The following is a 25,977-nucleotide window of genomic DNA, read 5'->3' as shown; positions in this document are numbered from 1 at the left end:
AGCAGAGACATTCATTGTCCTGCCTGACTTTTGCTGTGAATCAATTTGTGAATTTTTGTCCTTGATTTGCGGTACAGAGCGAAATTTAATGTTAAGGAATGGTGGTAGATGAAAAGCTAAAACAACATCTTTTATAAATGAGGAACACCTGAAATATTCAGAGGGCAAAATAAAGAAAGAAATGTGGTTTATTTACAGCTATATTATTTTTGGTTGTATTATTTATATATTTTCATAATATTTCACTGCACATTAACCATCTAGAGTGTGTCCTTCAATAGCACTGGATTATCTATCAAACATTTTATTATATATTATATAATATATTATAAATATTTTTTGTTGCTGAAATAAAATTAAGCAACAGTATTAATGTTGACATTGTTATTGTGCTTTATATTTATAAAGAGCATGATTCATGCTTGGGGAGTTGAATAGATTCAAATTTAGTGATTCAGCTCTAATTATGTGATTCATTCGTATATTGAAGTGTTAAAATCATTTTAATGTGATTTTAGGGAAATTGTCCGACTCTGTTCTTGCGTCAAATGATCTGTTTTGTGGAGGATGGATTTTTGCATACACTAATGCCACACTGATTAGGATTAATTGAGATCTGCCGTTTACATGCATTTAAGTCAAAAGTGCAGTTTGCCTCGCCAGCTGTTGAGTTGACGGTCGGTCACGGTGTCTTTTCTCTAGCTGTCTTGTCTCTGGTTTCAGTTGTTGGAGATGCTAAGGAAATAGATTGGTTTGCACCCAATGGGGAGAAGCTTGTGCCAGGGAGACCTGACATCAGCGTCAGCAAGAGTGACGAGTCCTCGTCGACACTCACAATCTACAATGCTAACATCGACCATGCAGGCATGTACAAGTGTGTGGCCAAAAGCGGGGACAAGGAGTCTCAGGGCACTGTCATCGTAAAAATTTTCCGTAAGTAATATGTTTGTGTTTTTATTTCAAGAGGTCACATGGAATCGTGAGAAATAAGGAATCAAATAGAACTCATCAGCAAACCCCAAAGACAATAAATCATCTGACACAATATTCAATAGTACAATAATGAAAGCATTATGTTGCTACACATCAATTTCACTTCAACCACATAAAGATGATCAAAACTGAGGATTGTTATTTGCTTTTGCTTGGGAGAGTCTTGAGTGATGCTGAAATATGTTTGATATGTCTTTATCATTATTTCAAGCCCAAAATGTTTTGAAGCTTCATTAAAATGTGTCAATCCTTATGTAACCACTGTTGACAAATTATCTATTTTAATTACTATTAAAAAATGTATATACAAAAAAATATAATCTATGTGTAAATGTATTTCAAGTAAAAATGTATTTAACAAAATATATAAACATGTATTTATGAATATATCGGGTTAAACGACATATTCTATAAATGTTATTTACTGTAAATATTGTTTTTTATTTAATTATTGGAGTAAAAAAAAACTTCTTTCATGGACAGTTTCTATGCAATGCTAAATATGTTTGTCATAGTATTTTGTCTAGTTTTCCATTACAATATTATTACAATTTATTTCAGAGAATTTATCTATTAATTAGGTTTCTTTTTTTAAAAAAACAGTCCAGGACTAAACCTTTAAACTAGGTATGCACATTTTCTTGCTGAAAACAATATTTATATCGTATTCATCTTTTCTTTTCAAGCTTTTATTAGAAAACAAGAAAAAAAGGAAAGGATTTTTGTAATAGTGGCTTCGAAGATGATCTCTGAAGTGCATTTCAAATGTCTTTTTCAGAGAAACTCACTTTCCAAAACGCACCATCGCCTCAAGAGTTCAAAGAGGGGGATGATGCTGACATCATCTGTGACGTCATCAGCTCTCCACCCCCATCTATCATCTGGAAATATAAAAAGACAAGAATCCAGCCTGAGACTGATGGTAAGAAGTACACCACCAGATCTCTTTCAATCCATACTTTGGTATTTCCTGTCAAAAATCATGTGTGAGTTCTCTTGTGAGCGCACTGTGACTATACTGAACTTTTCCCGAGAGAACTCAAAGTTTGATGTTGTTTTCATCTGCACTGTTTTGTTTGTCGAGTCAAGCCTCATTTGGATGAAACTATTTTAACCTCTGAGGGCTCCTCCCTCAGAGACCGCTGGAAGAAACGGTGACCGCAGTTCTCTAACTCACAGGCCACTTTTCACTGCAAAACCACTAATTGTAGCGGAGCCTGAAAACCAAACTGCTCTATGCTAATAACACATTTTCCACATTTCTCTTGCTAACCCATTCTGTGCTCTTCTTTTGTTTGACTGATGTTCCTTGTAGTTCGGATGAATGCTGTTAAACCAACAAAGTGGGCATTGTCCACAGTATACTGTGCACTAAATAGCAAGCAAGTATTCAATTTACAACGTCTATGCCAGAAAGCTGTGCTTTATCTTGCTGAAATTTTTAAAATATCAGTACTTTTTAATGTCTCCACGGAGCTGAAATATTATATGCACCTTTACTTTGCGTTTCGAATACAGATAGCACTGCAGAAAAGCCCATAAAAGTGATTTTATGTGGGAGAAGATGTGCAGCGAGTCATTTTGCTGCCCAGCATGTAATGAGAGGCTCGTTAACATGGTCTCCTTATCTTACTCAAGAGTAATTACAGTCTCATTTTGCTTCCTCTCTCACTTTTCCCTCTCTCTGTTTCTATCTCACACCTACAGTCCGTTTCAAGGTCTTAAACAACAACCACCTCCAGATTCGCAGCATCAAAAAGACAGATGAGGGTGACTACACCTGCGAGGGCCGCATCATGGCCCGGGGAGAAATCGACCTTAGGGTCATTAAGGTCATTGTCAATGGTGAGGACTCAATCTCAGAGCCACATGCTCTTTTACCTCACATGAACACGGGAGCAGAGAGTCTATACACATTTACACCAATTGGACGGTTCTGCTTTGGCAGTTGCATTTGAAAGCGGTACATATTAAATAAAATCAAGTAAGTGAAAAATGTATGCCCAAAAAAAGAAGAAAACAATACAACATTTGGAAAAATTAACTTAATTCAATAGTTTTTCCATTGATTATAATCTTATTTTGGTTAAATACATTTATTTTTATAAGATTTTTAGATTTTTTTTCTAGAATGCTGATTAAAAAAAAATGTAGTATGTTCTCCCAAAAAGAAAGCTATGTAATGCTGTTGAATATGCTGTTGTTTGGTCTCTGGAACACACATTAAGAATGTTTCAGAAATCTTTAAAGGATTTTTTTATTCTTCATAAGAGCAGTATTTTACAAAAATATACTATTAAAGTAGTCTAAATGCACTGTATTTCCAGAGTTCTGAAGCTAACCTATTACTTTACATGACATACTGAAATTTGACTTTGTTATTTATTGATGACTTGCTTCAGAAAATGTTATAATTTGTTATACTGTATATTTATGGTTTATGTACAGTTTTTAAAAGCAGAGTACTCTTTAATCCAAACCAACCAAAGAAACAGAGCAATTCGTCAAGGAACCAACCAATGCCAGGTTTATTAGGATTATTGGATTTATTTTGGATGGAGCTCCACATTAAAGGGAAATGAGCTCCACTTGAAAATTTTATCTATATCTTTAAAGTCAGTATTTACCAGAACGTTCTTTTCACCTTTCTCGTTTTCTCCCAGTTCTGCCAAGTATCAGGACCCGCTACACTGAACTTAATGCCACTGCAGACATCAACCAGGCCGTGACGCTGGCCTGTTACGCAGATGGCTACCCAGAACCCACCGTCACGTGGGCGCGGTACGTGTTATTTCTCACCCACTCCTTTTCAGCAGCCCCTTTATCGGTCTGTGCCAAAACGGCAACGAAAAAGTTCAGCCAAATCTCTGTATTGAAAGCTAAGCTTTTCCCTGAATCCCGGGTGGGAGAGGGATCAGAGTTATTGGAGCTTGTAAACTAAAAGTGCTGTGAATGGCAGAGGCACCATTTCATCCTTTCAGCCGCCGTTAGCCGTGGCAGCTAAGGCAGCTGGCAGCTTTCATTATGTCTTTAACTCAAAACTCCAGCGACTTCTTTAACCAAGTCGTGACTGGTGCGGGAATGAGAGGACAAGATTGCATCAGGTCTGAGCTTTGCTTCGGGAGAAGGAGGGATAAGAGTGCTCACCACAACCTCATTTATTTCAACTCCTTCACTGACAGTGCTGTCGTTCGGGGGCCGTTTGTCGAAAATGCCGCTCAGTTGACGTTATAAGCAAAAAGAACAGGTATTTGGATCCAAACTTTGCATGACTGATATAGTGTCACAGGGAAACAACGCACGCAGCATTCTTCGAAATAAAAAAAGCCCATCAGCTTGATGTTTATGGCCTTCAGACATTATTTACAGCTTTCATATTGGCTCCGAGACAGGGACGTGTCAAGAAGCCGAAGATGACAAAGCAGATCTGCTTATGTTTTTCCAGCTTCTTCCTGGACTATCAGCCTCATGAGAAGCTGTGCACTGCAGGATGAAGAATCCATTTCATGGGCAGGCACACTTTCTCTCCGTATTTTCTGGTGTATGTGGTGATGCGGCATCATGTATTCATGACTTTGCTGAGCAAGTAACAGCTTGAAGGCCAAATATATCCTCTCTGTCACTCACTCTCTCTCTCTCTCTGTCCTGCAGAGGTAATATCGTACTGGAATCCAATGAGAAGTACAGCCTGAATGAAGATGGGTCGGAGTTGACCATCAAAGACGTCAATAAGCTTGATGAAGGAGATTACCAGTGCATCGCTAGAAACAAGGCTGGAGAGAAGAGTGACGAAGTCGCACTCAGTGTGTTTGGTAAGTGAAAGAATTCTGCCATTACCGTTGGAGCTGAACTGAAAACAAGTGTTTACATACTGTAGGAGTTACCAGGAAAAATGTTCTCTTCATTAGGGCTGTACAATAAATCAATTTAAAATCCAAATCATGTTGTGGCCTTGTTGAGCCGTGAAATGTCGCAATGTTATTAAATGAATATCTAAACAGCGTATGCGCTGCGTGTTTCAAATTTGTGTCATCTATAATGTCGTCTATTACACTAAGCGTGCATTGGGCTTTTGGAGTTTTGCTGAGCAACTCTACAAGTTACGATGCTAATGAAATGTAATGAAATGCATTTTGTAGCATTCCATCAGAGAATAAGCTGCATATTAAACTTTAACTTCACACTGAAAGATCTTCCTTCAGTTTTCTTCCAAAAATAAATGCTATACTTTGTGAAAATTAAATATATTGTCTCCATGTGTTCTAGAAAAATTTTAGTTGTTGCTGTTATTATCAGTAGTAGTAGTAGTAGTATCCTTTAGGTGCAGGTTTCCAATCCTTTAGGTGCAGGTACAATGTGAATATAAAGAGAACTGAATTATTTTTTTACTTTCTGATCAACTAAACTGATTTGAGTTTGGTTCTCTTTGGGAGAACAAGTGTGAATGCTTTTAAAGAGTAACTATCGCAGTTGGAAAGAGGGCTTATTTTGAGACGAAAAACCTTGCTACCTAGTTTATTGTTTAAGCACACTGTTGAACCTGAGAGCTGACTTCGAGCCTTAGTATTGTATCATTGATATCATATTTGCATGAATACAAGTTCTTAAATGTTTATGTCGCAGTTCAAAATGCAATCACAATATTTTTATTCCCCATCGTGTAGATGTTTTCTCCAGCCACCATCGGCACTGCTTCAGAGCGCTTAGATTAGAGACAAGGCAAATAAAGTAAATCAAAGTGCTACTCCACTGCATTCATTAAACAAAAGATCCTCTTTTGAATTATAAAATAAAGCAACGTGTTGATTAAATATTGAAAATGCCCAGCCAGTGCGGCACTCTCATCTCATCAACTTAAGAGCACTGTTGTGGAATTACCACCATTGTAAAGTCTCAGTATATGCACAAGAGAAAAATCATTGTTTGTTTTCCTTTAGGAGAGTCTCTGTCGTCTGATTTGAGTTCTTGTTGTTTTGTGTGTTCAACAGTGCAACCCAAGATCACGTTCCTAGAAAACCAGACGGCCTCTGAATTGGAGGAGCAGATCACACTAACTTGCGAGGCCACAGGTGACCCCACTCCCAACATCATCTGGAGCTTCGGTCGTCGGGTCTTCACCGAGAATGAGCAGGTGCTGAGGTTGAGGGATCAGGGGTCAGTGGGCAAAAGGCTTGGTAAAGGTCTACGGCTCGAATATATTAGTTGGAACGATATAACGGTAGAAATTTGAACACATTTGACTATTATTTCTATCATGGTTTAGAGTGGTGCAGGAGTAACATCAGAACCCGGAAATCTAATTCGCCGTTGGCTCATTTGAGATTTTCCTATGGGGTTTTACAATACTATTTTTCCAGTCAGGAATTTTGTCTTTGAGGATTTCTGAAAAATTGTGCAAAAATCTCGTCTCGTTCTTGTAAACCCAATCTCGTGTCTCTTGTCGTCTCGTGAGATAAGCGTCTCATCACACCCCTGCTCAAAACCCAAGCTGTCTTATCCAGGGCCTAAAAATAACTTTTTGCCACACCTGCCAATGGTCAAATTCACCAGCCAAAAATATTTGTTTACCATCTGTGACACAAAAACAGGCAGTTAAAAAATTGTAGTTACAAGTGAAAATTCACAATCCTTTATTCCAAATTCGATAGCACAGCTAAAACTACAGTACCTTACAAATGAAATATCCTACATTTTTAAAGACAAGTAAACAATAAAAATAATAACAAACAACTAATCAAATAAATAACACAACACTGCATAGTCTTCAAATGCCTAATGAAAGGCTTGTTTCAGAATAAAAACTAACATTTATCATGTTCAGTTAAACAGAGATAACACTTTTTTTTTTTCAATTAAAATTAGTAACGCTGAGCAGCTAAATTATCTGATGAATATCATTTTCAATAATTAGCTGTATTATAGATATGGTTTCATTAGTTATACACTACCGTTCAAAAGTTTGAGGTCAGAACAGATTATTTAAGATACTAATAGTTTTATTCAGCAAGGACACTAAGATAATCAAAAGTGACAGTGAAGACATATTTAATGTTACAAAAGAGGAGCATAAGAGACAAAAATATATATCTAAAAAAAATTCTTACCCCACACTTTTGTATGTGTATTGATTATATTACTCAAGAATGTTCACAATTTTTCTATAAAAACCTGTATATTGTGTGTATGTTAATACAAAAAGGCTAAATAGTTAGTATATGTAAAAAAAAAAAAAAAAAAAAAAATTTGTCAGGTTATAATTTCTGATTCAAAACGTGCAGCATTTTCTTCAAAAGGTTTCAAAACATTACCATACACATTTTTTTTTTTTTTGGATTTCTCCTGATTTCTGTAGGCCTGTGTTAGTGAGTTAAAGACTTTTGTGTCTCAGAAGCAGCAGGCTCACCAGTGCTGGGTCTCTCTGCCACTCCGCTCTGCTGGAGTCTGAACATCTCTGATTTAGTCAAGCGGACTATCTAATTAACTGCCTCAAAATACTCATCATAGTACTGCGAACAGGATTCATCGACAGCTGCTAAAAGCTCTTACTGCTTATCAGCCTGATGGGGAGCCCCCAACCACTTCAAACTTTACTTCCTCTTCCCCTCTCTCAGAAAAACCTGTCCTACATAGCCAGTCTCAGCTAGTGCAAATGTGAGGTCGTTTTTAGTGGGTTTCGGGCCTGTAACAGAAGTCCGTGCATGTTTACAAGTCTCTGAAGCCTCAATTCTTTTTTTTATTTATTATTATTATTTTTTTTTGGTAATACTTTACATTAAAGGGATACTCCACTTTTTTTGGAAATAGGCTAATTTTACAACTCCCCCGGAGTTAAACTGTTTCGTTTTACCGTTTTTGAATCCATTCAGCCGATTTATATATATATATATATATATATATTTAGAAGAATATCAGTAACCAGACAGTTTCTGGTCTCATTGACTTCCATAGTAGGAAAAAAAATATACTAAGGATGTCAATGAGACCAGAAACTGTCTTGTTACTGATATTCTTCTAAATATATCTAAAAAAAATTGTCTTAATGGATTCGAAAATGGTAAAACTCAAGAGTTTAACTCTGGTAGAGTAGTAAAATGAGCCTATTTCCAAACAAAGTGGAGTATCCTTTTAATTGCAAATAGCCCGCCTTTTTGCCAGAGGCTATTTACACTAATTCCACACTCTGCATTGACGCTGCATTGACGACAGTCGCGTAGGGGAAAGGTGCATGGCTGAAAGTTTTGATGCAAATCGATCCAAGTTTGAATTCAGATCGGAAAGACAGTTATTTTCAATAAAAATGAAGAAAATATTCGCAAAGTTGAAATATAGTGTCTAACGTGTGTTTAATAATAAAGTATTTAGGGGTACTGTAGGTGTAGGGAGGGCTTTATTGGCCATTTAATTATTGAATACAATCTATTGCAGTTTAAACTTAAAAAGAAAATATGCTATTTGCACTTTGTGTTAATAGGCGCTGCCATACTTTAAGTATATGCATCAAATCCACAAAGCATCATGGGAATTAATCCTTACATAAAATCCTTCGTGTATTATTAGGAAATACCACTGGTCACCCTTTTTTTAATGCCAGCATTACTTGGGAAGCGACCAGTTTTCTCTCCCCCTGCTGGTGGGCTACGTTGTGTAGGTGGACTATGAAAAAGAACCTTATGTTTACGTGTACATCTGGCTCACTATGAATATAATATTTGCGTGACAATAGCCCACCAGATTGCATCATTTCTTGTGTTTGCTTTGCATTGTATTATCTCGGGCTAGTCATAGCTGTCAAAGACGAAAAATTCAGCTGTACAATGAAGGCTTTCTTCGTTTATGATCGTTTTTATTGTTGGTCCTCCACTCAGATTGCCAGATGAATATAAATATGGAATGACCATAGTAATTTTGTCATGCTGCTCTCAATTGATATGTGACTTCCATACTTCTCCAAAGTGTTTTGCACTTGTAGCAACTTGGTTACAAAAGTGGTCATCTATTTGTGAATATCCACCTAAAGGCCTAATCTGGTAAACAATGTTTGATTATGCGATTTAGTTCATTTTAAACAACCAAACACACTTAACTTTTTATCTTAGAACATAGTATCTAATGTCTAAGCAGGCTAGTGGCTGATCCAAGCTTGTCGTCAGTAGGTGGATCAGGAACTTAATCAAGTTAGTAGCTAGTATTTCAAAATTGCAAACTATATTAAACCTGCATTTTCCTGCAGGGTTGTAGCGCATTCATTAGCACTGATATTGTTGATATGCACTCGTCTCTCACCTCATCTCGCACCTCTACAGGATGCAGTGAATGATGCTTTTATTTTCCATTTCCTAAGTATTATTCTTCCAGAATAATTTAGTGTTAACACTCACACAATTATTGTTTATCAGGTACGATTACAACAATTTGCATCAAAAGAGATTGAATGAGAGTTCACACATATATGGTGTAAACAGGTTCCAAAATTAAACATGAAACAGAAGTTGAAGTAGTATTTTCTTCCTATTGTGACAGAGTCGCAATAGGAAGAAAATACAAAGTGTAGGGCGTAGGGTTGGGTATCGAGAATCGAGTATCGATTGGAACCGAGACTAACTTTTCGTTTTTCCCGGAATCGTTCAAAAGTTAAAATTTCGATTCCTAGTTTCGATATTCACAGTCCGGCGAGCGGAAGAAGAAACCGCTGAACAACACCAACGAAGAAGCGTCTACCGGAAGTGTTGGCATAACCACGCGAGTCGAACATGAGTAGCTTACGTCGGCGATCCAAAGTGTGGCTTTACTTTTCTAAAAATAACGAAATCTCGGCAAAATGCAAAATTTGTGACAAAAGGAGTATTTTTACAGAAGGAGGAGGAGATTATTTCCTTCAGAAAGGCCGTTGGTTAGCAAGGTTAGCTAAACTTTTTTGACCCTGCCTCTTAAAAGAATCTGAATCGAGAATCGTTAGGAACCGGAATCGAAACAAGGAATCGGAATCGGAATCAGAATCGTTCAAATTCAAACGATACCCAACCCCAGTAGGGCGGGACTTGATTTTGTCCATCAGGAATTGACTGGATCGCTGTGGTTTGCTATTTGTGATGTCATTATGCGAGTCATCAGAGAAGAGATCCTGAATTTTGAATAAATATTATGTGATATTTTATTATTTTAAAAATGATGTGCACAGATACATTGTTTATAATAAATAAGGAACAATCTAGCTAGGTGTGCATTACATGACTTTATATTTTAGCTATTAGTGAAGCTATTGTATTGACAAAAGTTGCTAGGCAACATTGTCCACGAGTTTCATTGCTTCTTTATTTTTCTGTGTGTTTGCTGACTGGATCTACTTGTGCATTCAACAATTCAAACCAATGAGAATCGAGTATTCAGACAGACCATGCTATATGTATGTGTTTATATCTTTTGATGGCTGTCCAAGGATTGCCTTCAAGTGAAATGTGCAGGCAGTGTGTAATGAGGCGTACCTTAAGTCAATAGGGCCCAAGGGCAATAAATGCAATGCGTGATATGTAATAGTGTGATCTGTGGTTATGATCACGTAATGCATAGTCCGACTCCGAACAGCTTATATAACAGGAACACTACCATTTTTTTTCTATATCTAAATAGTTCCTCGGATAGGCAAGAGAGCATGAGGGTTCATCTCAATGTGAACAGCCAGTAATCTGTGAATGCGTCCTCGCTAGTGCTTCAAGCTAGCATCATGTAATTGCGCAAATGATCGATCGCTGTCACTCCATAGTACTCGTCCGCATTCATAGACATGGTACTAGTAATGTGTATTATATGTAGCTAAATTTTATATTTCAATATATACAGTATCGCAAACAACCCCAATAATATCATTAATCATCTAACTTTTGTGTATTTAAGACAGGTTGGAGGTTTTTAAGAACGTTCCTTTCAGGAATATGAAAATTGTGTCTTAAGAAAGAACATTCTTAGGATAAGATTCTGGGAATACAACATATTCTTATATTTGTTCTATTTGTTTGTATTTTTGAAGAAAATAGCTGTTAAGCTCAATTTTATTCTCAAGAATGTTTTAAGAAGAAAATAATTTGTGTTGTACAGAAATAAGCAACAGCATATGGGTTTGGAATGACATGAGAGTGAGTAAAAAAAAAAACTGAATTTGATTGAACTATCCCTTAAAAACAATAGTTACTCGCCAAGGGACTTTAACATTAAATGAAGATGAGGACTTCTGTGGAGTCCCTTCATTTATAATTTAGGCCGCTCTCTCTGGGACCAAGTGAGCTGTCCTTGACACAGCTTCTGTATGAATCATACAATCAAAAGTGTCATTCCAGGGCTGCTAGCTTATTGTGGAGTCCAGTGCCAAGCTGTCCTTTCTCTAAGGATAGCCTCTTAATGGCACCCCTGCTGATCTGAGGTCAGTACGGACTTCTACTAATGCTTTAAGCAGACTAATGTCTATGTACTCAGAACCATTAACACGCTCCCTGCCAGGATAACCATGTTGCGGAAGCACCTGCAAAAAAAACCTTTTAAGATTTTTCATTTCTCTCATGCGACTCTGAAAGTTTATTTCATGGACAGATAATCTTGCTGCTCTTTACAGATCAGTGTCATCCCGAGGCTGTTTATATGCATGCGGAGTGTAATAAGACAGGAGAGTTTGTGACCTGAATAGTGTTTTAAGAGTAGAGGGTCGACCTGCCAAGATAGGAGAAGGAGGTGCCAAACACAAGGTTTTAACCTCCTGTGACCCTTTGACAAGCTGTCAGTGCGAAAGTGATTAAATCAATAGAGGAATAAAAGATGACCAGCCTTTGTAAAACAGGAGTGCTCTGTAAATTCAGATGGTCTTGTAGGAACTAAGGTTTAGTTGTCTAACAAATGTCATGTCAGTCATATGTTCAAGTGTCATTTCCTGTAGTTTCAGCCCAGAGTCTGATGATATGCTACTATCTGATGCATATTTGACAAAAAAAAAATGGCTTGCACTTACTCTATCTCGCAAGTTCTGTTCTTTTTTTTTACTTTCAAGTTTTCTATGCAAGCCTGTTACCACCTTATAAAATAAATAAATATGGTGATAATGAGATAGATTTTAAAATATTAAAGCTGCAGTCCGTAGCTTTTAATTGGGTTAAAAATGATCCAAAATACATTACCAGCCAGTGTTCAACACTATCTGCTTGCCTTAGCTTGATTCAAAGCGGTAAGCAGGTAAAAATATTTTTCTGCACTCTCCATCTTTAGTAAATTTGGCCCAAAAAAGACATATTGTGAAAAATAAAGTCACAATTCTAAGTATGGGACACCATGTTTGGCTACACTCCACTTTCCCTTTAACTTTTAATTAGGAGAAATATTTAATAAGTAAAATTTTACTCTGAGGTGGAAACAGTTTTCATGCATTTCTGCAAATTTCTCCTGTCATCTGTGATCTCTTCAGATATCAATCAAACTACAGTATTTCATCCTTTCAAAGTGGGCAGTACTTTGTCAGAATAAGCTGCAAAGTTGACCAGACAGATGCAGTTATTCAAAGTCTGGCTAAATGTGACTACTTTTAACTGTCATCCGACAAACGACTCAATTGATTCACTCAGAGACAAAGTGGTTTAAAAAATGCCGTGCTTTGTTTAAGTGAACCTAACGGTTTTAAATATTGAGCTGGAACTGAGCAGATTACAGTAGTTTCTTTAATCACAAATTACTCTGTTTGATCAGTGTCCGATTTCATAATGGATCCTGAAATCCCACTTATCTGAGACTGCGACAGATTCCCAAACTGTGTGATTAGCGGTCGAAATAATAGAATGCTGCCTTCATGATGAGCAAGCTTTCATGGAATCGTTGTCATCCTGTCATAAGTCAAATGGGTAGGTTGTCTGCTATTCATGTCTGTTTGATTTATCACTGGTTGGAATCACGTCCTCAACAGCCTCTATTGTGAGTCATGCAAATTCTCGGCGATGCAATTCCAGATGGCAACGCCATTGATTGATTTCTGGTTAACAAATGATTGGAAGGTATAAAAACCTTCACTGAAAACTACTCATCACTGTCCCGTTCAAAGAATACAGGGATCTATGTTGTCAAATGGAAGAATGGCTCTCGTTAAGGCTCAAAGCTGCTGCCTGTGACTTATGGGACATAGACAAAATGAATGAGGTGATCACAGTTAGCATCACAGGCAGTAGATCTTGGACATAGTGCTTTGGTGTCAATGTGCATCATTTCAAATATATTCCTGTTGTGTTATTAATTATTGATGAACTGACATTATGGCTGTGGTGTTTTGATTGTTTTTTTTTTTTTGTTTGTTTTTTTGGAGGGAAGGAGAAATCTGACCTTTCTCATCATTATCAAGATAATATGCATGTCATCTGGATGTTTTAGCATCCACTCATGTTTGAGTCGTATGATTTACTAGCCGGCAAATAGCCTATATGAAGAGTTCAGATGCAAAAGCCTCTAAATGCCATTTGAAATTTTCTTCTTTAATGATGATTTTTATCAAACTTGTATATTTAAGTTCAGTAATTTCACTTAAATAACAATTAATAGGTAATTATCATTGCCATTTAAGTGAAATCACTGAACTTAAATATTCAAACTTGATAAAAATGATCATTCTAGAAGAAAGTTTCAAATGGCACTTCAGTAATTTCGCTTAAATAACAATTAATAGGTAATTATCATTGCCATTTAAGTGAAATCACTGAACTTAAATATACAAGCTTGATAAAAATGATCATTCTAGAAGAAAATTTCATATGAACTCTTCATATGTGTCCCTTTCCATCCAGGATTTTTGTTCAGGTTAAAAAATAAATTGTCACACTTACGCTACTTTCACACCGGATGCAAATAGCGCATCAAATTCCCGTCTACCGCATCTAGTTTGACGCTTGACCACTTTGTGTTAATTCGTGCATCAAGAGCGAAATTGACGCGCGTAAACATCACAAGTTTGAAGTGAAATTTACGCGCATCTCGCGCGTCAAAATCGAAACCTGTTGGTGGCCATCTTTTTTAATGTTGATCGAGCATTCATCGAGAGATTCACCGCACTGTATTTGCTCTGGAGAGCTTGAACAACGGCGGGGGATCATCGTCGCCGTATTTGTGTCCTTTGGACCATTCGGAGGCGAACCGTTTGGAATCCAACCATGCATTTAGTCATATTACAAAAGAATTTATTGAAGCATCCAGATACTTCACCATGTGAGCAAGCAGCTAGGCTCCTGATTGGTTAACGTGGTGCGAATTGACGCCAAAGTTCAGATATTTCAACTCGAGCGGCAAGCGTGAATTCGCGTCAAACGTGTGAGTGCATAAATAGCAGTAACTAAATCATTCGCCTTAATGCGTCAGATGCTCAAATCGCGCGAACTTGACGCCAAACGAGGCGTATTCGCGTCTACGCCTCATTCGCGCCGCAGTCTTTGCATTGACTTAACATTAAAATCATTCTCGCCTGACGCGGTATTCGCGTCCGGTGTGAACGTAGCATTAGGGGTGTGCCGGTTTCAGAATTGGTAATGACGGTTATGAAGTAAGTAAAATGTGACAGTTCGTAACATAACCGTCGTCAGGGTCGGGGCGTTGCGACTTTCATTTGTTATAGAACAACTTAGTTTGAATAAACGAGCAGACACTGATTAGCTACTTGCTCTGTTTTTTTTTTAAATTAACTGCAAGACAACTAGCAGTGAATTTGTTTTACATTAAATGAATCACACACAGTAAACAAATCCTTAACACACATACAAAAAAAACAGGCCTATTCTGGTGGGTGATGCGGTAGGGACGTGTTCATGTAACATGTAAGGGTGGCACTGCCAATAAAGCACCTAAAAGCTGTCACAAAGAACCGGCAAAAGTAATTATGAATATTTTAAATACAGCAAGGACAACTCACATCGGGAAACTCCATGAGAATAACTAAGTCACCCATTTATCTGTAAACAAATACAAAATAAAAGTCAGTTTATTATTTAGTATTTTATAAGTCTATTGCCTATTGGTATGGTACAATTACTAAATGTATATATGAGATACAGTATATGAAATTACTGCATCAACATATATAATTAAAGTCAAGTTGTGAGCTTGGAGCTTCACAAGCCGTCAGCTTTAAATAACGTGCATGTGTGATGTCTAACTGAGCGCCTGCTTGATTTTTCTTTTTAAGGCTTTTTCTCATTTCTGTCATGTGTTGCTTTACATGTATCTATCCTCCCAGGCTTCATGGACTCGACCTGAGAAACACAAGGTAGGGCTGCTTCAAACGTAGCCAGGATGCTCACTAATCCTAGAGAAGCCCTTTATCACTCTAGAACATCAAGTGTTGGCTCTCTTTTACCCTCCAAAATCCTGTAGACACACACACCCACACATCACATCTGATGAAATGGCATCTCTTGTCTACAATGATTGTCATTTCTTTTCTTTATAGGCAGCATATTGCTCTTTTTTTGGATAGCTTCTGTAAATAGAAATGTTGACAATCCTATTAGGTCTTTCTAAGCTGTGAAGTTTTTATGTCTTCTCATTGCTTAGTAGAATACTTTTTTCCTTTATGAATTCCCCTTGGACAAACTTTCTCAAGGGACTGGGGAAGAAAATAAAGAGAGGGTGTTAGAGCAAGGGCTTCAAGCCTTGGAACATGCCAGGTATTTCTTTAGAGTATGAGCCAACACTCAGTGTTCTCCCATAGACTCCGACAAGGGAATGTATCAGCACTAAAGGAGACACTAGCTAGAACACGGCTATAACCAACTCCAGCTTCAGACAGCACTAGCTACTGTTAACATAAATATACTAACCCTCACTTATGCCATACTAAAACTTGTACGCCACATGTCAAAGATTAATACAATAACATTAAAAAAATCAACGTGAAACACAATTTAGTCTGTAATGGGGCGTATTTATGTTAAACTATGTATTTTGTAGACTAGATCCATTCGTAGTTGGGAAAAGATGCATACCAGACCAAATGTGTTTGCTAAAATATTGCCTGGTTATTGTTAGTGAACATCATCCAAAGGATTGCATGGCCTAAGTGACATCAGTGGAAAGGGAAAATGCATTATGATTATTAAGAACAATCATCCACAATAGACCATGAACTTGCATTAAGAATAAAGTAAATAGGTTCTTTCTGATGTCATAATGACTTAAGCCGTAGATGCACAGTATGAGCAAGTGATTTAAAGCTTGAATCTAAAAATGTTACTCTTTTACTTGCTTTATTCATCTGTCAGAGAAAGAATTCATCTGTGTTCTGCACTGCTGAATGATTCAGATGCATATGGATTGTGTGGGAAGGACTGTTTATCTGATGTGCTGAGATGAAAAGCCGCAGTTATGGGATTGCCCACACATCACTTCATGTTTTTAATCCTCAGGAGTACAGATAAAAAACACCATGGTTCTTTAAACATGCGCTTTTCTTCTAGAATCAAAGACAAGGAAATTACTGCAAGAGTTTTAGAAGTTAAATGCTTAAAATTCAAGAGTACAATCTTTTTACATTATGAGCAGCACTGACTCTAGTTTCAAGTTACTGACTTGGAATGTTCATTGCTCACAGTTACTGTGCGCGTGCGCTGTGAAGTGCATTCATGCCTCCACGTAGCGCTTCATGCACAAACGCTCAAATGCACTTCTTGTTCAAAATGCCCATCATGCCGAGATGTTAATGGAAACACAGTTGTTGGATATGTCTTCAGCAAATGCAAACAGGTGGAACAAATAAAATGTATGTGTGATGTGCCAGAATATCAAATACTTCTGTCTTTTAATGTAAATAGACCTGCCATTCTCTTATTATTTATCTACTATTAATCAGTCACGAACATTAACCAGAAAAAGAGAAAAGCACTGCCTGCTCACAGCTGGACAACTTTAGTAGCTTTAAATGAGTCATGAACTGGCTTTTTAAGCATTCCAAGCGTTCGCTTGGTTTTTGCATTCAGAAATATCAAAATGAATAAGTAATAGTCTATTTTCTACCCTAGTTTTGAGCCTAGCTCAAAAACGCTCGATTTTTATGGGCGTCTCGCACTGAAGACTTGGAATTAAACGCCCACTGCTGCACTGTAAAAAAATATTTTCAAGATTTGTTATCACAACGTATTTTCTTTTGTCAAATCAACTTTATAATAATTTATTTAGTTGAGATAACTTATTATTTTAAATTAAATTAATCTCCTTCATTGTTAACTCACTTTTTCCAGTTCAATTAACCTAAAATTTTAAGGCAACCCAGGTTACTTACTTTTTTAAGTTAAACCAACATTAGTTTTTTACAGTGTAGTAATCACAACATTTTTTTCTTTTGTCAAATCAACTTAAATAATTTATTTAGTTCAGATAACATATAATTTTGAGTTTCTGATGATTAAATCATTCTCCTTCATTGTATTAACTCACTTTTTCCAGTTCAATCAACTTAAAATTTTAAGGCAATCAGGTTACTTACTTTTTTAAGTTAAACCAACAATATTTTTAAACAGTGTGTGAGTGGATAACAGTTTGCATATTATAATGAGTTTTAACTCACCTCGTCGGTGCACAAGGGGGAAATTGTTTTGAAAACGTCCAATGTTGTAAAATGGCAACCGAAATGATTCGCCCATACATGTTCGACCCAGAGTCCGTGTGTTACACCATTCCTGTCAGGTCCAATATAGACGGCACGGCACCGTTCTTTACTCTTAATAGGTCTGCAAATCCAGTCTTGTTCACACAGACGGACGATGTTTTACCCACATCAGCTGGAACATTATTAAAAATAAAGTTTAACCATGAAGTCCTATTGGAATCCAGAGGAAGCTTATGCAGCGAATGTCTTCCTCCACAATCAGGCTGCACAATATTCTGTATTGCTCGGTAGCTCGAGCTCATTACGAGGTATATGTTATTTAGCTATGTGTGTAATGTGCGAAGCGGTGGGCGGGGCTAAACAGGCCATGTTGAAGTAGGCGTTGATCTTCTTCTGCGGGGGTGGTGTTTTATCCTCCTTGACGTCATAGTTCCCCAATTTAAAAAAACGAGTCGTTTGCTGAGTCTGGGGTCAATAAAAGCTTTTATTGGACTAACAAGGACATTTTCAGTTCTGAAACTTACAGGATATTCTTATAATATGATGAAGCTCAAGGAAAATTTGATTTCTCAGTTCATCACCCTTTTAATAATCATCTACAATCAAACATGAGCACAAAGTTAAGCCTAAAAAATAAACTTTATAGTTCACTCTTATTACAGATCTGATTTTCAGACATACTCAAATGGCAGTGAATCAATTTTAATGTGTTATAGTATCTAATAATCATGCTAGATTATGCTAATCATATATATAATGCGTGTGAATCATGAATAATTTCACTTCCATTGATTTCTGCAATTCTGATAGTTTGACAGCCCTTCTAGAAGTTCAAATGTAATTTCCTCTCTATAATAGTAACAATGTCAGTAACCGGTATGTACGACCTTTTTCAAATTTAATTTTCATTCAATCTTGGAATGTCCGCCCTGCTCACTGTCTAGACTTTTCCTTCTGCAGACCACCTCAGGGCAACTATTTCTCAACATGTATCAATTCAAGCTAGGCCATCTTTATCAAAAGTTCCGATTTATTTCCATCCGCATTTGGACACACTGTGATCCATCTTGTCTGTGCTAGAGTGCTAGCGTGATATGTGAAGCGCAGGACACCGTTTGACTTGCTTTCCTCACAGACCGTCAGCAACACCTTTTTTAACGTTGTCTCTGTCAGTGCAGTCATACAAATATGATTGCCATCACCTACTATTTTCTCCTAAGGGAAAATAAATAAAAAATCCCTTTTTTCACACAAAACAAAAGACCTTGTATGTGAGCTCTGGTTTTCATCCACCGTTGGTTGTCTGCTCTTTCAGGAGAAACGGATGGGCAGAATGGGGCTTCCTGTGTTCTCTATTAGCCAAGATAAGATACGCACCAGCCCTCGATTGCATGTCTGTGCTGAAACGTAAAGCCGAAACATTCTCTCTCTCCTCGCTTCTTTGACAACCGACGAGGAGGTAGAGGCACAACGTGATTTCCCGGAAGCGTTCAAGGTTAACGTTCAAAGAAATCGTGAAGGTTTATGTGCGACCAGCCCTACGTACACACATAAAACAGGAGAGACGCTGCGTCTGCTGGCTTACTGTCAATTACTATGCAAAGGGAGGGGACTCGCTCAACAGACCTGCATGCTAACAGCCCTCTGAACGTGAGGCACAAGCAGGATGGAATTTATGGTCGAGACCCTGGTTCTTACTTAAAGCACTCAATCCCTCGGATCGTGACTAAGCCACCACACCTTAAATCAAGTTTGTGAATTGATTGGATTCCAGCGCCGCGCACACTCCATTCCGCTCGCAGTCAAATTTCTCACTGACCATTGAACAGGCACTTTATAAATGAAGTGCCACTGCAGGTTTCAGAAACGTCTTATTTCCCGGCTGTCTTTTTCATGCTGTCAGGGAATGATGAAAGGTACACGCTAATGTTCACATTTTGCAGTAGCTTCACTTAAAGAAAAATGTGACTCATACACTGAGCTGTTTGCAGTCAAAGCTCAAAACAGCATTCCATTTACAATTCAGTACGCATGTATATCCAATAACAACGTCGTGGCGTAGGTAAAACAAAGTACGCTCCGCTAAGCACGAAAAATGTAGAGCGCATCTGGCGCTCACAGGCTTATTTTATTCATTCTGCTGCATTGAATACTGCTCATGAATGTCAACAGTGCTTATTGTGAATATCAAGGTGTGACAGCTGCACATTTTTCTCCCTAAATGTCCTGTAGCTAATCAACGGGATTGAGTATCCATGTGATTATCGTGGCTTCAGCATAGGAGCAACTCGTGTTCGTTAACTGAGTAATATGGTGTCTGCTGGCATGACTAATAAATCTATTTAAACATGTCATGGAAGAGGCTCCACTCTCTGATTAACATGGGTCACGTTATGCAAGTCGGATGCACTCAGCCAATTAATTTCTTGTAAATTACATCAGTGTCATTAATCTGTGGATTTCCATTTGATTTCTTCTTTTGAAGTTTACAACGTGGAACCAACATGTCACTAACATAGAGTATGGGTAACATATGGTTAATTGACACATAACATATCCATTTTTATCAGTGCCATTCACAAGGTGCTTAACTGTAAATGTGTAGCCAATTAAATCGGGAGCCAAAAGAAATATTATATAATTTATAATTATTATAAATGTGGAATAATAAATAAACCATATATTAAAATATTGAGATATATATATTTAGATCTCACCATTCCATTCACTTTAAGACACAGTGAACATGATTTCACCAACACAATGTTCCTGGATCAATGTTCCTATCAACCAATCAGATTTGAGATTTTGGTTCGGTGCTGTGTTATTCATCTATCATTCCCCTCAGATTTTTGGGACAATTTATGGTTAGGTTATGTCAGGGTAGAGCTAAATTTTCAGACACCCATTTTTTTTCCCAGAATCAACCAAATATGCTGATCCAGGAACATGTCTGTCTTGGCAAAATCATGGTGACCGAAAGACACATTTATAGACCGACTCCAAAATAAAAGACCAAATGTTTCCTTATTTATTTTTCACCTGTTAAGAAAGTCATGCTCTTGAGAAACAACAAATGTAATGTTCTTGCATTTCCTTTAATAATAATAATAATAATAATGCGTGGCATCTTAGAGCTTTAGTTGGAAACTCTACAGGCCCTATCTTGGCGTGCTGGTCTGAAAACGAGGTGTGTTCTGGCACATTGTTGGCGCGTTGCTATTTTTAAGACATCAGAAATAGACTGCGCCATTGGCCAACTGAAACCTGGTCTAAAGTCAATGGCGCAGTTTATTTTATTTAAATTAAATCCCAAAACACACCCATTACTCATTAAGAGAATAGGGACAACCCTTTTAGACCATTCGCCTGGTGCACCGACCATTTTTCCCGTCGTTAAACTAGCAAAAGTGGATTGGGACACGCCCTTAGTGAACTTGAAACCATGCATATAGATTGTTAAATTACGGCCCTACATCTGTCCTTTAACTTGTCACCATTTACTTTTTAAACACTTTTTTTTGCCTTTACTTGGCCATGTGAAAAATAAATGATTATTTGGTGTGACAAAGGAAAAGTACAAAGATTCCATGTGGTTCTCAATAAGCATGAGGTCATAAAAGCTACATGTTTAATAATTATTAGTAAAGATGTGAATTTTCTCCTTTTAGCAGCTGATCTGAAGGGCCTTTTTAGTTGCTTTTAAAATCTCGTGAAACTACCAAGAAAGCTATAAAGAAAGGCTTTGAAATGCAAACAACACAGAGCCACGATGAAGCGCATGCCGGGTTTTCATTGTAACAGCTGGAACTACTATTGATTGCCGAATTCAAAGCCCTTTCAACCATAGGATCTCAGATCACCATAGTAACCAGAGATGGGCAGCAGAGTAAATGCAGAATGAGCTTAAGAGCATGCGCTCGTGTGCGGGATAGAGCCGACGAGGAAAACTGTTAGCAGATTGTCCCAGCTGTGCTGTTTAAATAGGCTTTGAGGAGAAAATGCTTTAAAGTGGCCCCTGCCGTGTGGTCCACTTCATTATTGATCCCTGCCTCACTGTCTCCCAAAATACCCCCCTGAGCCCAAAGACAAAGGCTAAAAAAATAAAGAAATACCGTCCCGCTCCATTCAATGCATCTGTAGTTGTGTAAAGGAATGATATAGAGAATCTGGATCATTTTTCACTGAAGAAATGAAAAAAATGTCATGATTTTCTCTCCCTCGTATCTTTCCAAACCTGTACAACAGACCTAAAGTTGTTATTCACTGGAAAACCTTTCCTTGGTTTTCCAGTGGAAAATGACAACATAAGGGGGAGAAAATGATGACATTTTTGATTTTCATTTTATTTTTGGGTGAACTATCACTTTAAAGCCCCCCATTGTGCCTCTAGCACCGCCAGTTAGGTTTAACTTTGACTAACTTTCTTCTGTTTTACATATCTTTTTTCTTACTCTCACTTTCTCTTCTCTTTTTTTCCCCCTAGAGTCTGGATGGTAACGTGATTGTACGCAGTGATGCCCGTGTGTCCTCTCTGACTCTAAAGTACGTGAAGTTCACCGATGCCGGCCAGTACCTTTGCACTGCCCGCAACTCCATTGGTCAGGACATCCAGAGCATGTACCTGGAAGTGCGCTGTAAGCTAAACGCTTAACTTCTCTCTTTGTCCTTTGTAGGTTATTCGTCTTGTGGCCGAGGCAAATGTGTCAACTCAAAAAGTGGACATATTGTGTTTTTTTAATGTTCCTTTGGTCTTTCTTGGCTACTATCCTGCTGAAAACACCAGCAAAACTGTGTTTTGGATGCTGGATCTATAGCCTCGTTTAGGCCAAATCCGAATTTTGTGCATATCCGATTGGAATCCGATCATATTTGGTGTGAAAAGCGAAAAAATCACATGAAATGCACTTTTTACAAATCCGTTTTAAGTCTGTGACTTTCTCATGCCATGTAAAACGTAAACATGTCAGACATTGTTAGAGGAAACATCCTGAAAGTCACTGGAGAAATTTTACATTAGAAAACAAACGTCAAGGCATTGCTATGGAAGCCCTGAACCGCAAGGTGAGAAAAAAAAGAGAGAAAACGTATCTCCATATTTCGACTTAATAAGTTGTTATTTCGACATAATATCTTGTTATTATGACATAATATCTCGTTATTAAGACTTAATAAGTCATTATTTCGACAGAAAATCTCGTTATTATGACATAATATCTCATTATTTCGTCTTAAGTCGTTATTACGACATAATATCTCGTATCTCGTTATTTCGACTTAATAAGTTGTTATCTCGACATAATATCTCGTTATTACGACATAATATCTTGTTATTACGACATAATATCTTGTTATTACGACATAATATCTCGTTATTAAGACTTAATAAGTCATTATTTCGACAGAAAATCTCGTTATTATGACATAATATCTCATTATTTCGTCTTAAGTCGTTATTACGACATAATATCTCGTATCTCGTTATTTCGACTTAATAAGTTATCTCGACATAATATCTCGTTATTACGACATATCTTGTTATTATGACATAATATCTCGTTATTAAGACTTAATAAGTCATTATTTCGACAGAAAATCTCGTTATTATGACATAATATCTCATTATTTTGTCTTAAGTCGTTATTACGACATATCTCGTATCTTGTTATTTCTACTTAATAAGTCGTTATTTCGACATAATATCTCGTTATTACGACATAAGTCGTTATAGACCATTTCACAAGATGTAAACAACACTGGTCCAGAAGCACTTCCTGTTTCAGTTTGTAACTGTTTTCTTTATTTCACATGTAAAGAAAACATCTTAAAGATGTTTGTTTAACTTTTTAATTCAGTTTTAATGTTCTGTTGCTTGTATTTTATCCCAGCTTTTATGTAGTGTTAAAAACCTGAAACAGGAAGTGCTTCTGGACCAGTGTTGTTTACATCTTGTGAAATGGTCTATTCCGAATTCAACTAATGCAGTGCAGTGTTTTCTTGTTTTCTTGATTGTTTGGCTTCCGTACGTTGCAGTGCAGGTCGAGCAGTAAATTACATTATAATGGAGACATGTTAAATTTTAAGACTGACAGCACGATATAAAGCGGACAGTAGTCCAGTGGGGTGGCTACACATTTTCATGTTGTAAAAAAGACAACATCTGTATTGAAAACCTGTCTACATTGTTGTTGTTTTTGACGTATATCTACTGACTCTATAATCCAATCAGTGTGAACAAAACCTGTGAGGGTCTTAACTAACTAACTTTTTAACCAACAGTAGATCCACCAGGTAAACCCGCCCCAGGCCGCGATATTTTTTTTTCCCAGGATGGTAGGGGAAGACTCATCAATATTCATTAGGGAACTCATCCCTGATTGGTCGTAACCCCAGTGACGGGTAGGTTTAGGGGCGGGGTTAGGGGTAGGTCGTCAGTCCTCAGTGACGGGTAGGTTTAGGGGCGGGGTTAGAGGTACGTCATCAGACCAATCAGGGATGAGTTCCCTAATGAATATTGATGAGTCTTCCCCTACCATCCTGGGGAAAAAAATATCGCCCCCAGGCCAGCATAAACCAGTTTCAACAGCATGGAACTGCTCTTTTGACCAGAATATTCAAAGATGCTGTTTTACTTGTTTTTTGAGTTTGTAACAAAAGAAACTGATAGAAATAGATGGTTTGAGGGCTTTTTTATATGTCTGTTTCAAACAAATTAAAGTCGATTCCCAGGCTTTTTTTTCTTACATTTAGAGCTCTTCATATGAAATGAAATACTGCCATCACATTCTTAAAACTCAATTTTCAGAGCAAACGCTTATTTTTATCAGATTATGTTTACTGCAGTTGGCTGAGTGCACTTTTGTGCCATTTTGCCAGGTGGAGAATTACAGTAAAGCTAGCTTTAAAGTTATTTTCATCTGCTTGTGCATTTTAAAGCATTCCCAGAATCTAATTCAGCAAAGTGGGAGGGAGTGAAGCTTGAAGTGCAATGAAAGCCTAATTGGATTAATTTTTCTTGCCCCAAAAATCTTCTCCCGTTCCTGAGATAGCATCGCAATGTGCAATTGATAGAAATTGTGTGGAAATGCAGTTTGCCACAGTGCGGTTTGTGAGTAATCAGCTTCTTGGTTGAGTGCATGGAGCGTTTCGCAGTAATTAGCGATAAGAAAAGGTGCTTTGTCTGCTTCAAATGATCCTAGATGAGATTGTTCAGACACTTAGACACTTTCGGCCTGAGCTGGAGTCTCTTGTTCTGTGTTTTATTTACCACTTTTTACTTCAAGGTTTCATTTAAAAGAGTTTTGCTTGATTTTTTTATGTGTTGTTTTATTGAAATAGAGCTCAGCTTCACAGTAAAAATGGAGTCTTGTGTGGCAGCCAATAGGAAAGACATGCCGATTTCCAGCCATGTCGAATCGGTTAGCATCTTTATGCAAAGTTTTGCCGTTTACTTACATACACAATAAAAACTTGTTCCACTAAAATTGCACATGAAATCGGTCCGAGCCTTACGTTTCCCAATATTCATTTCAGCCACTGTTGTGATAAGATTTCATTGCCTGTTTCACCCAAAGAGAGACATTGGGGTGTCCAGATTATCTAAGCAGCGATGTTGCAGCCTGTGGTCCAGAGATAGCGATAAGATTTGAGTGGTTATGTTTCCTATCACGACTTCTTTATGGGAAATGTGATTACTCAACTGCATGTATCAATCCTGGAGTGGAAAGTCTAGTTAGCTAAGGTGAGCAACACTCACAACCGACAATAGACTTCATGCTAGAGCTACCGCCTGGTCTGTACTCTGTAATAGCAGATATCAGCAATCGCAATTCTGAAAGCTATTTGAGGGAATGATGGTTAATATATGCCAGCTGGAAGCCATCATATTTTTGCCCCAAGGTCCATCACTATAACAGTCCTTGTGTTGGTTGCACTTTGCTGACACTGCGTATAATTACAGATGCTCCAAAGATCCAGGGCCCTGTGGCGGTGTACACCTGGGAGGGTAATCCGGCTAACCTCACCTGCCAGGCCCTCGCTCACCCGGACGCCTCCATTTCATGGTTCCGTGACGGCCAGATGCTGCCTAACGCTAATACCACTAATGTCAAGATCTACAACACTCCCACAGTCAGCTTCCTAGAGGTACTGCATCGCCACTCGAACCCATCAGCCTTTAAATGCCCCCTCATTAAAGTTTCAACACTAAAGGCCAATTTATACTTCTGCGTCGAGGGTACGCCGTAGTATACGGCGTTGGCTTCGCACGTAGGCGACGCCGTTGTGAGCATTTATACTTCTGCGTTCAAGTATTGGTTGCTCTGCAGTACTGCTCCGAAACGCTAGGAGGCGGCGGAGGGTTTTAATGTTCCACT

General features: G+C 37.7%; 1 protein-coding gene across 7 annotated transcripts in view; it reads left to right on the top strand.

Moving 5' to 3' along the window:
- The window catches only part of ncam1a (neural cell adhesion molecule 1a), a 225,338-nt gene that overhangs the window by 151,645 nt on the left and 47,716 nt on the right, over positions 1–25,977 (top strand). For 4 of the 7 annotated variants that reach the window (XM_089123803.1, XM_089123805.1, XM_089123808.1 and 1 more), the window contains exons 3-10: positions 724–933; positions 1,772–1,915; positions 2,701–2,838; positions 3,657–3,774; positions 4,645–4,805; positions 5,982–6,124; positions 22,089–22,239; positions 25,563–25,747. In XM_089123803.1, coding sequence (XP_088979929.1) covers positions 724–933; positions 1,772–1,915; positions 2,701–2,838; positions 3,657–3,774; positions 4,645–4,805; positions 5,982–6,124; positions 22,089–22,239; positions 25,563–25,747 — 1,250 coding nt within the window. Of the gene's footprint in view, positions 1–723; positions 934–1,771; positions 1,916–2,700; positions 2,839–3,656; positions 3,775–4,644; positions 4,806–5,981; positions 6,125–15,235; positions 15,266–22,088; positions 22,240–25,562; positions 25,748–25,977 lie in introns of all 7 variants that reach the window. The other 3 variants (XM_089123802.1, XM_089123804.1, XM_089123806.1) reach the window with 1 other exon arrangement.

This window comes from Pimephales promelas, chromosome 19, assembly GCF_988280905.1.
Source record: "Pimephales promelas chromosome 19, fPimPro1.hap1.1, whole genome shotgun sequence".
NCBI classification, from domain to species: Eukaryota; Metazoa; Chordata; class Actinopteri; order Cypriniformes; family Leuciscidae; genus Pimephales; species Pimephales promelas.
This window is presented reverse-complemented; position numbering and strand designations above follow the sequence as displayed.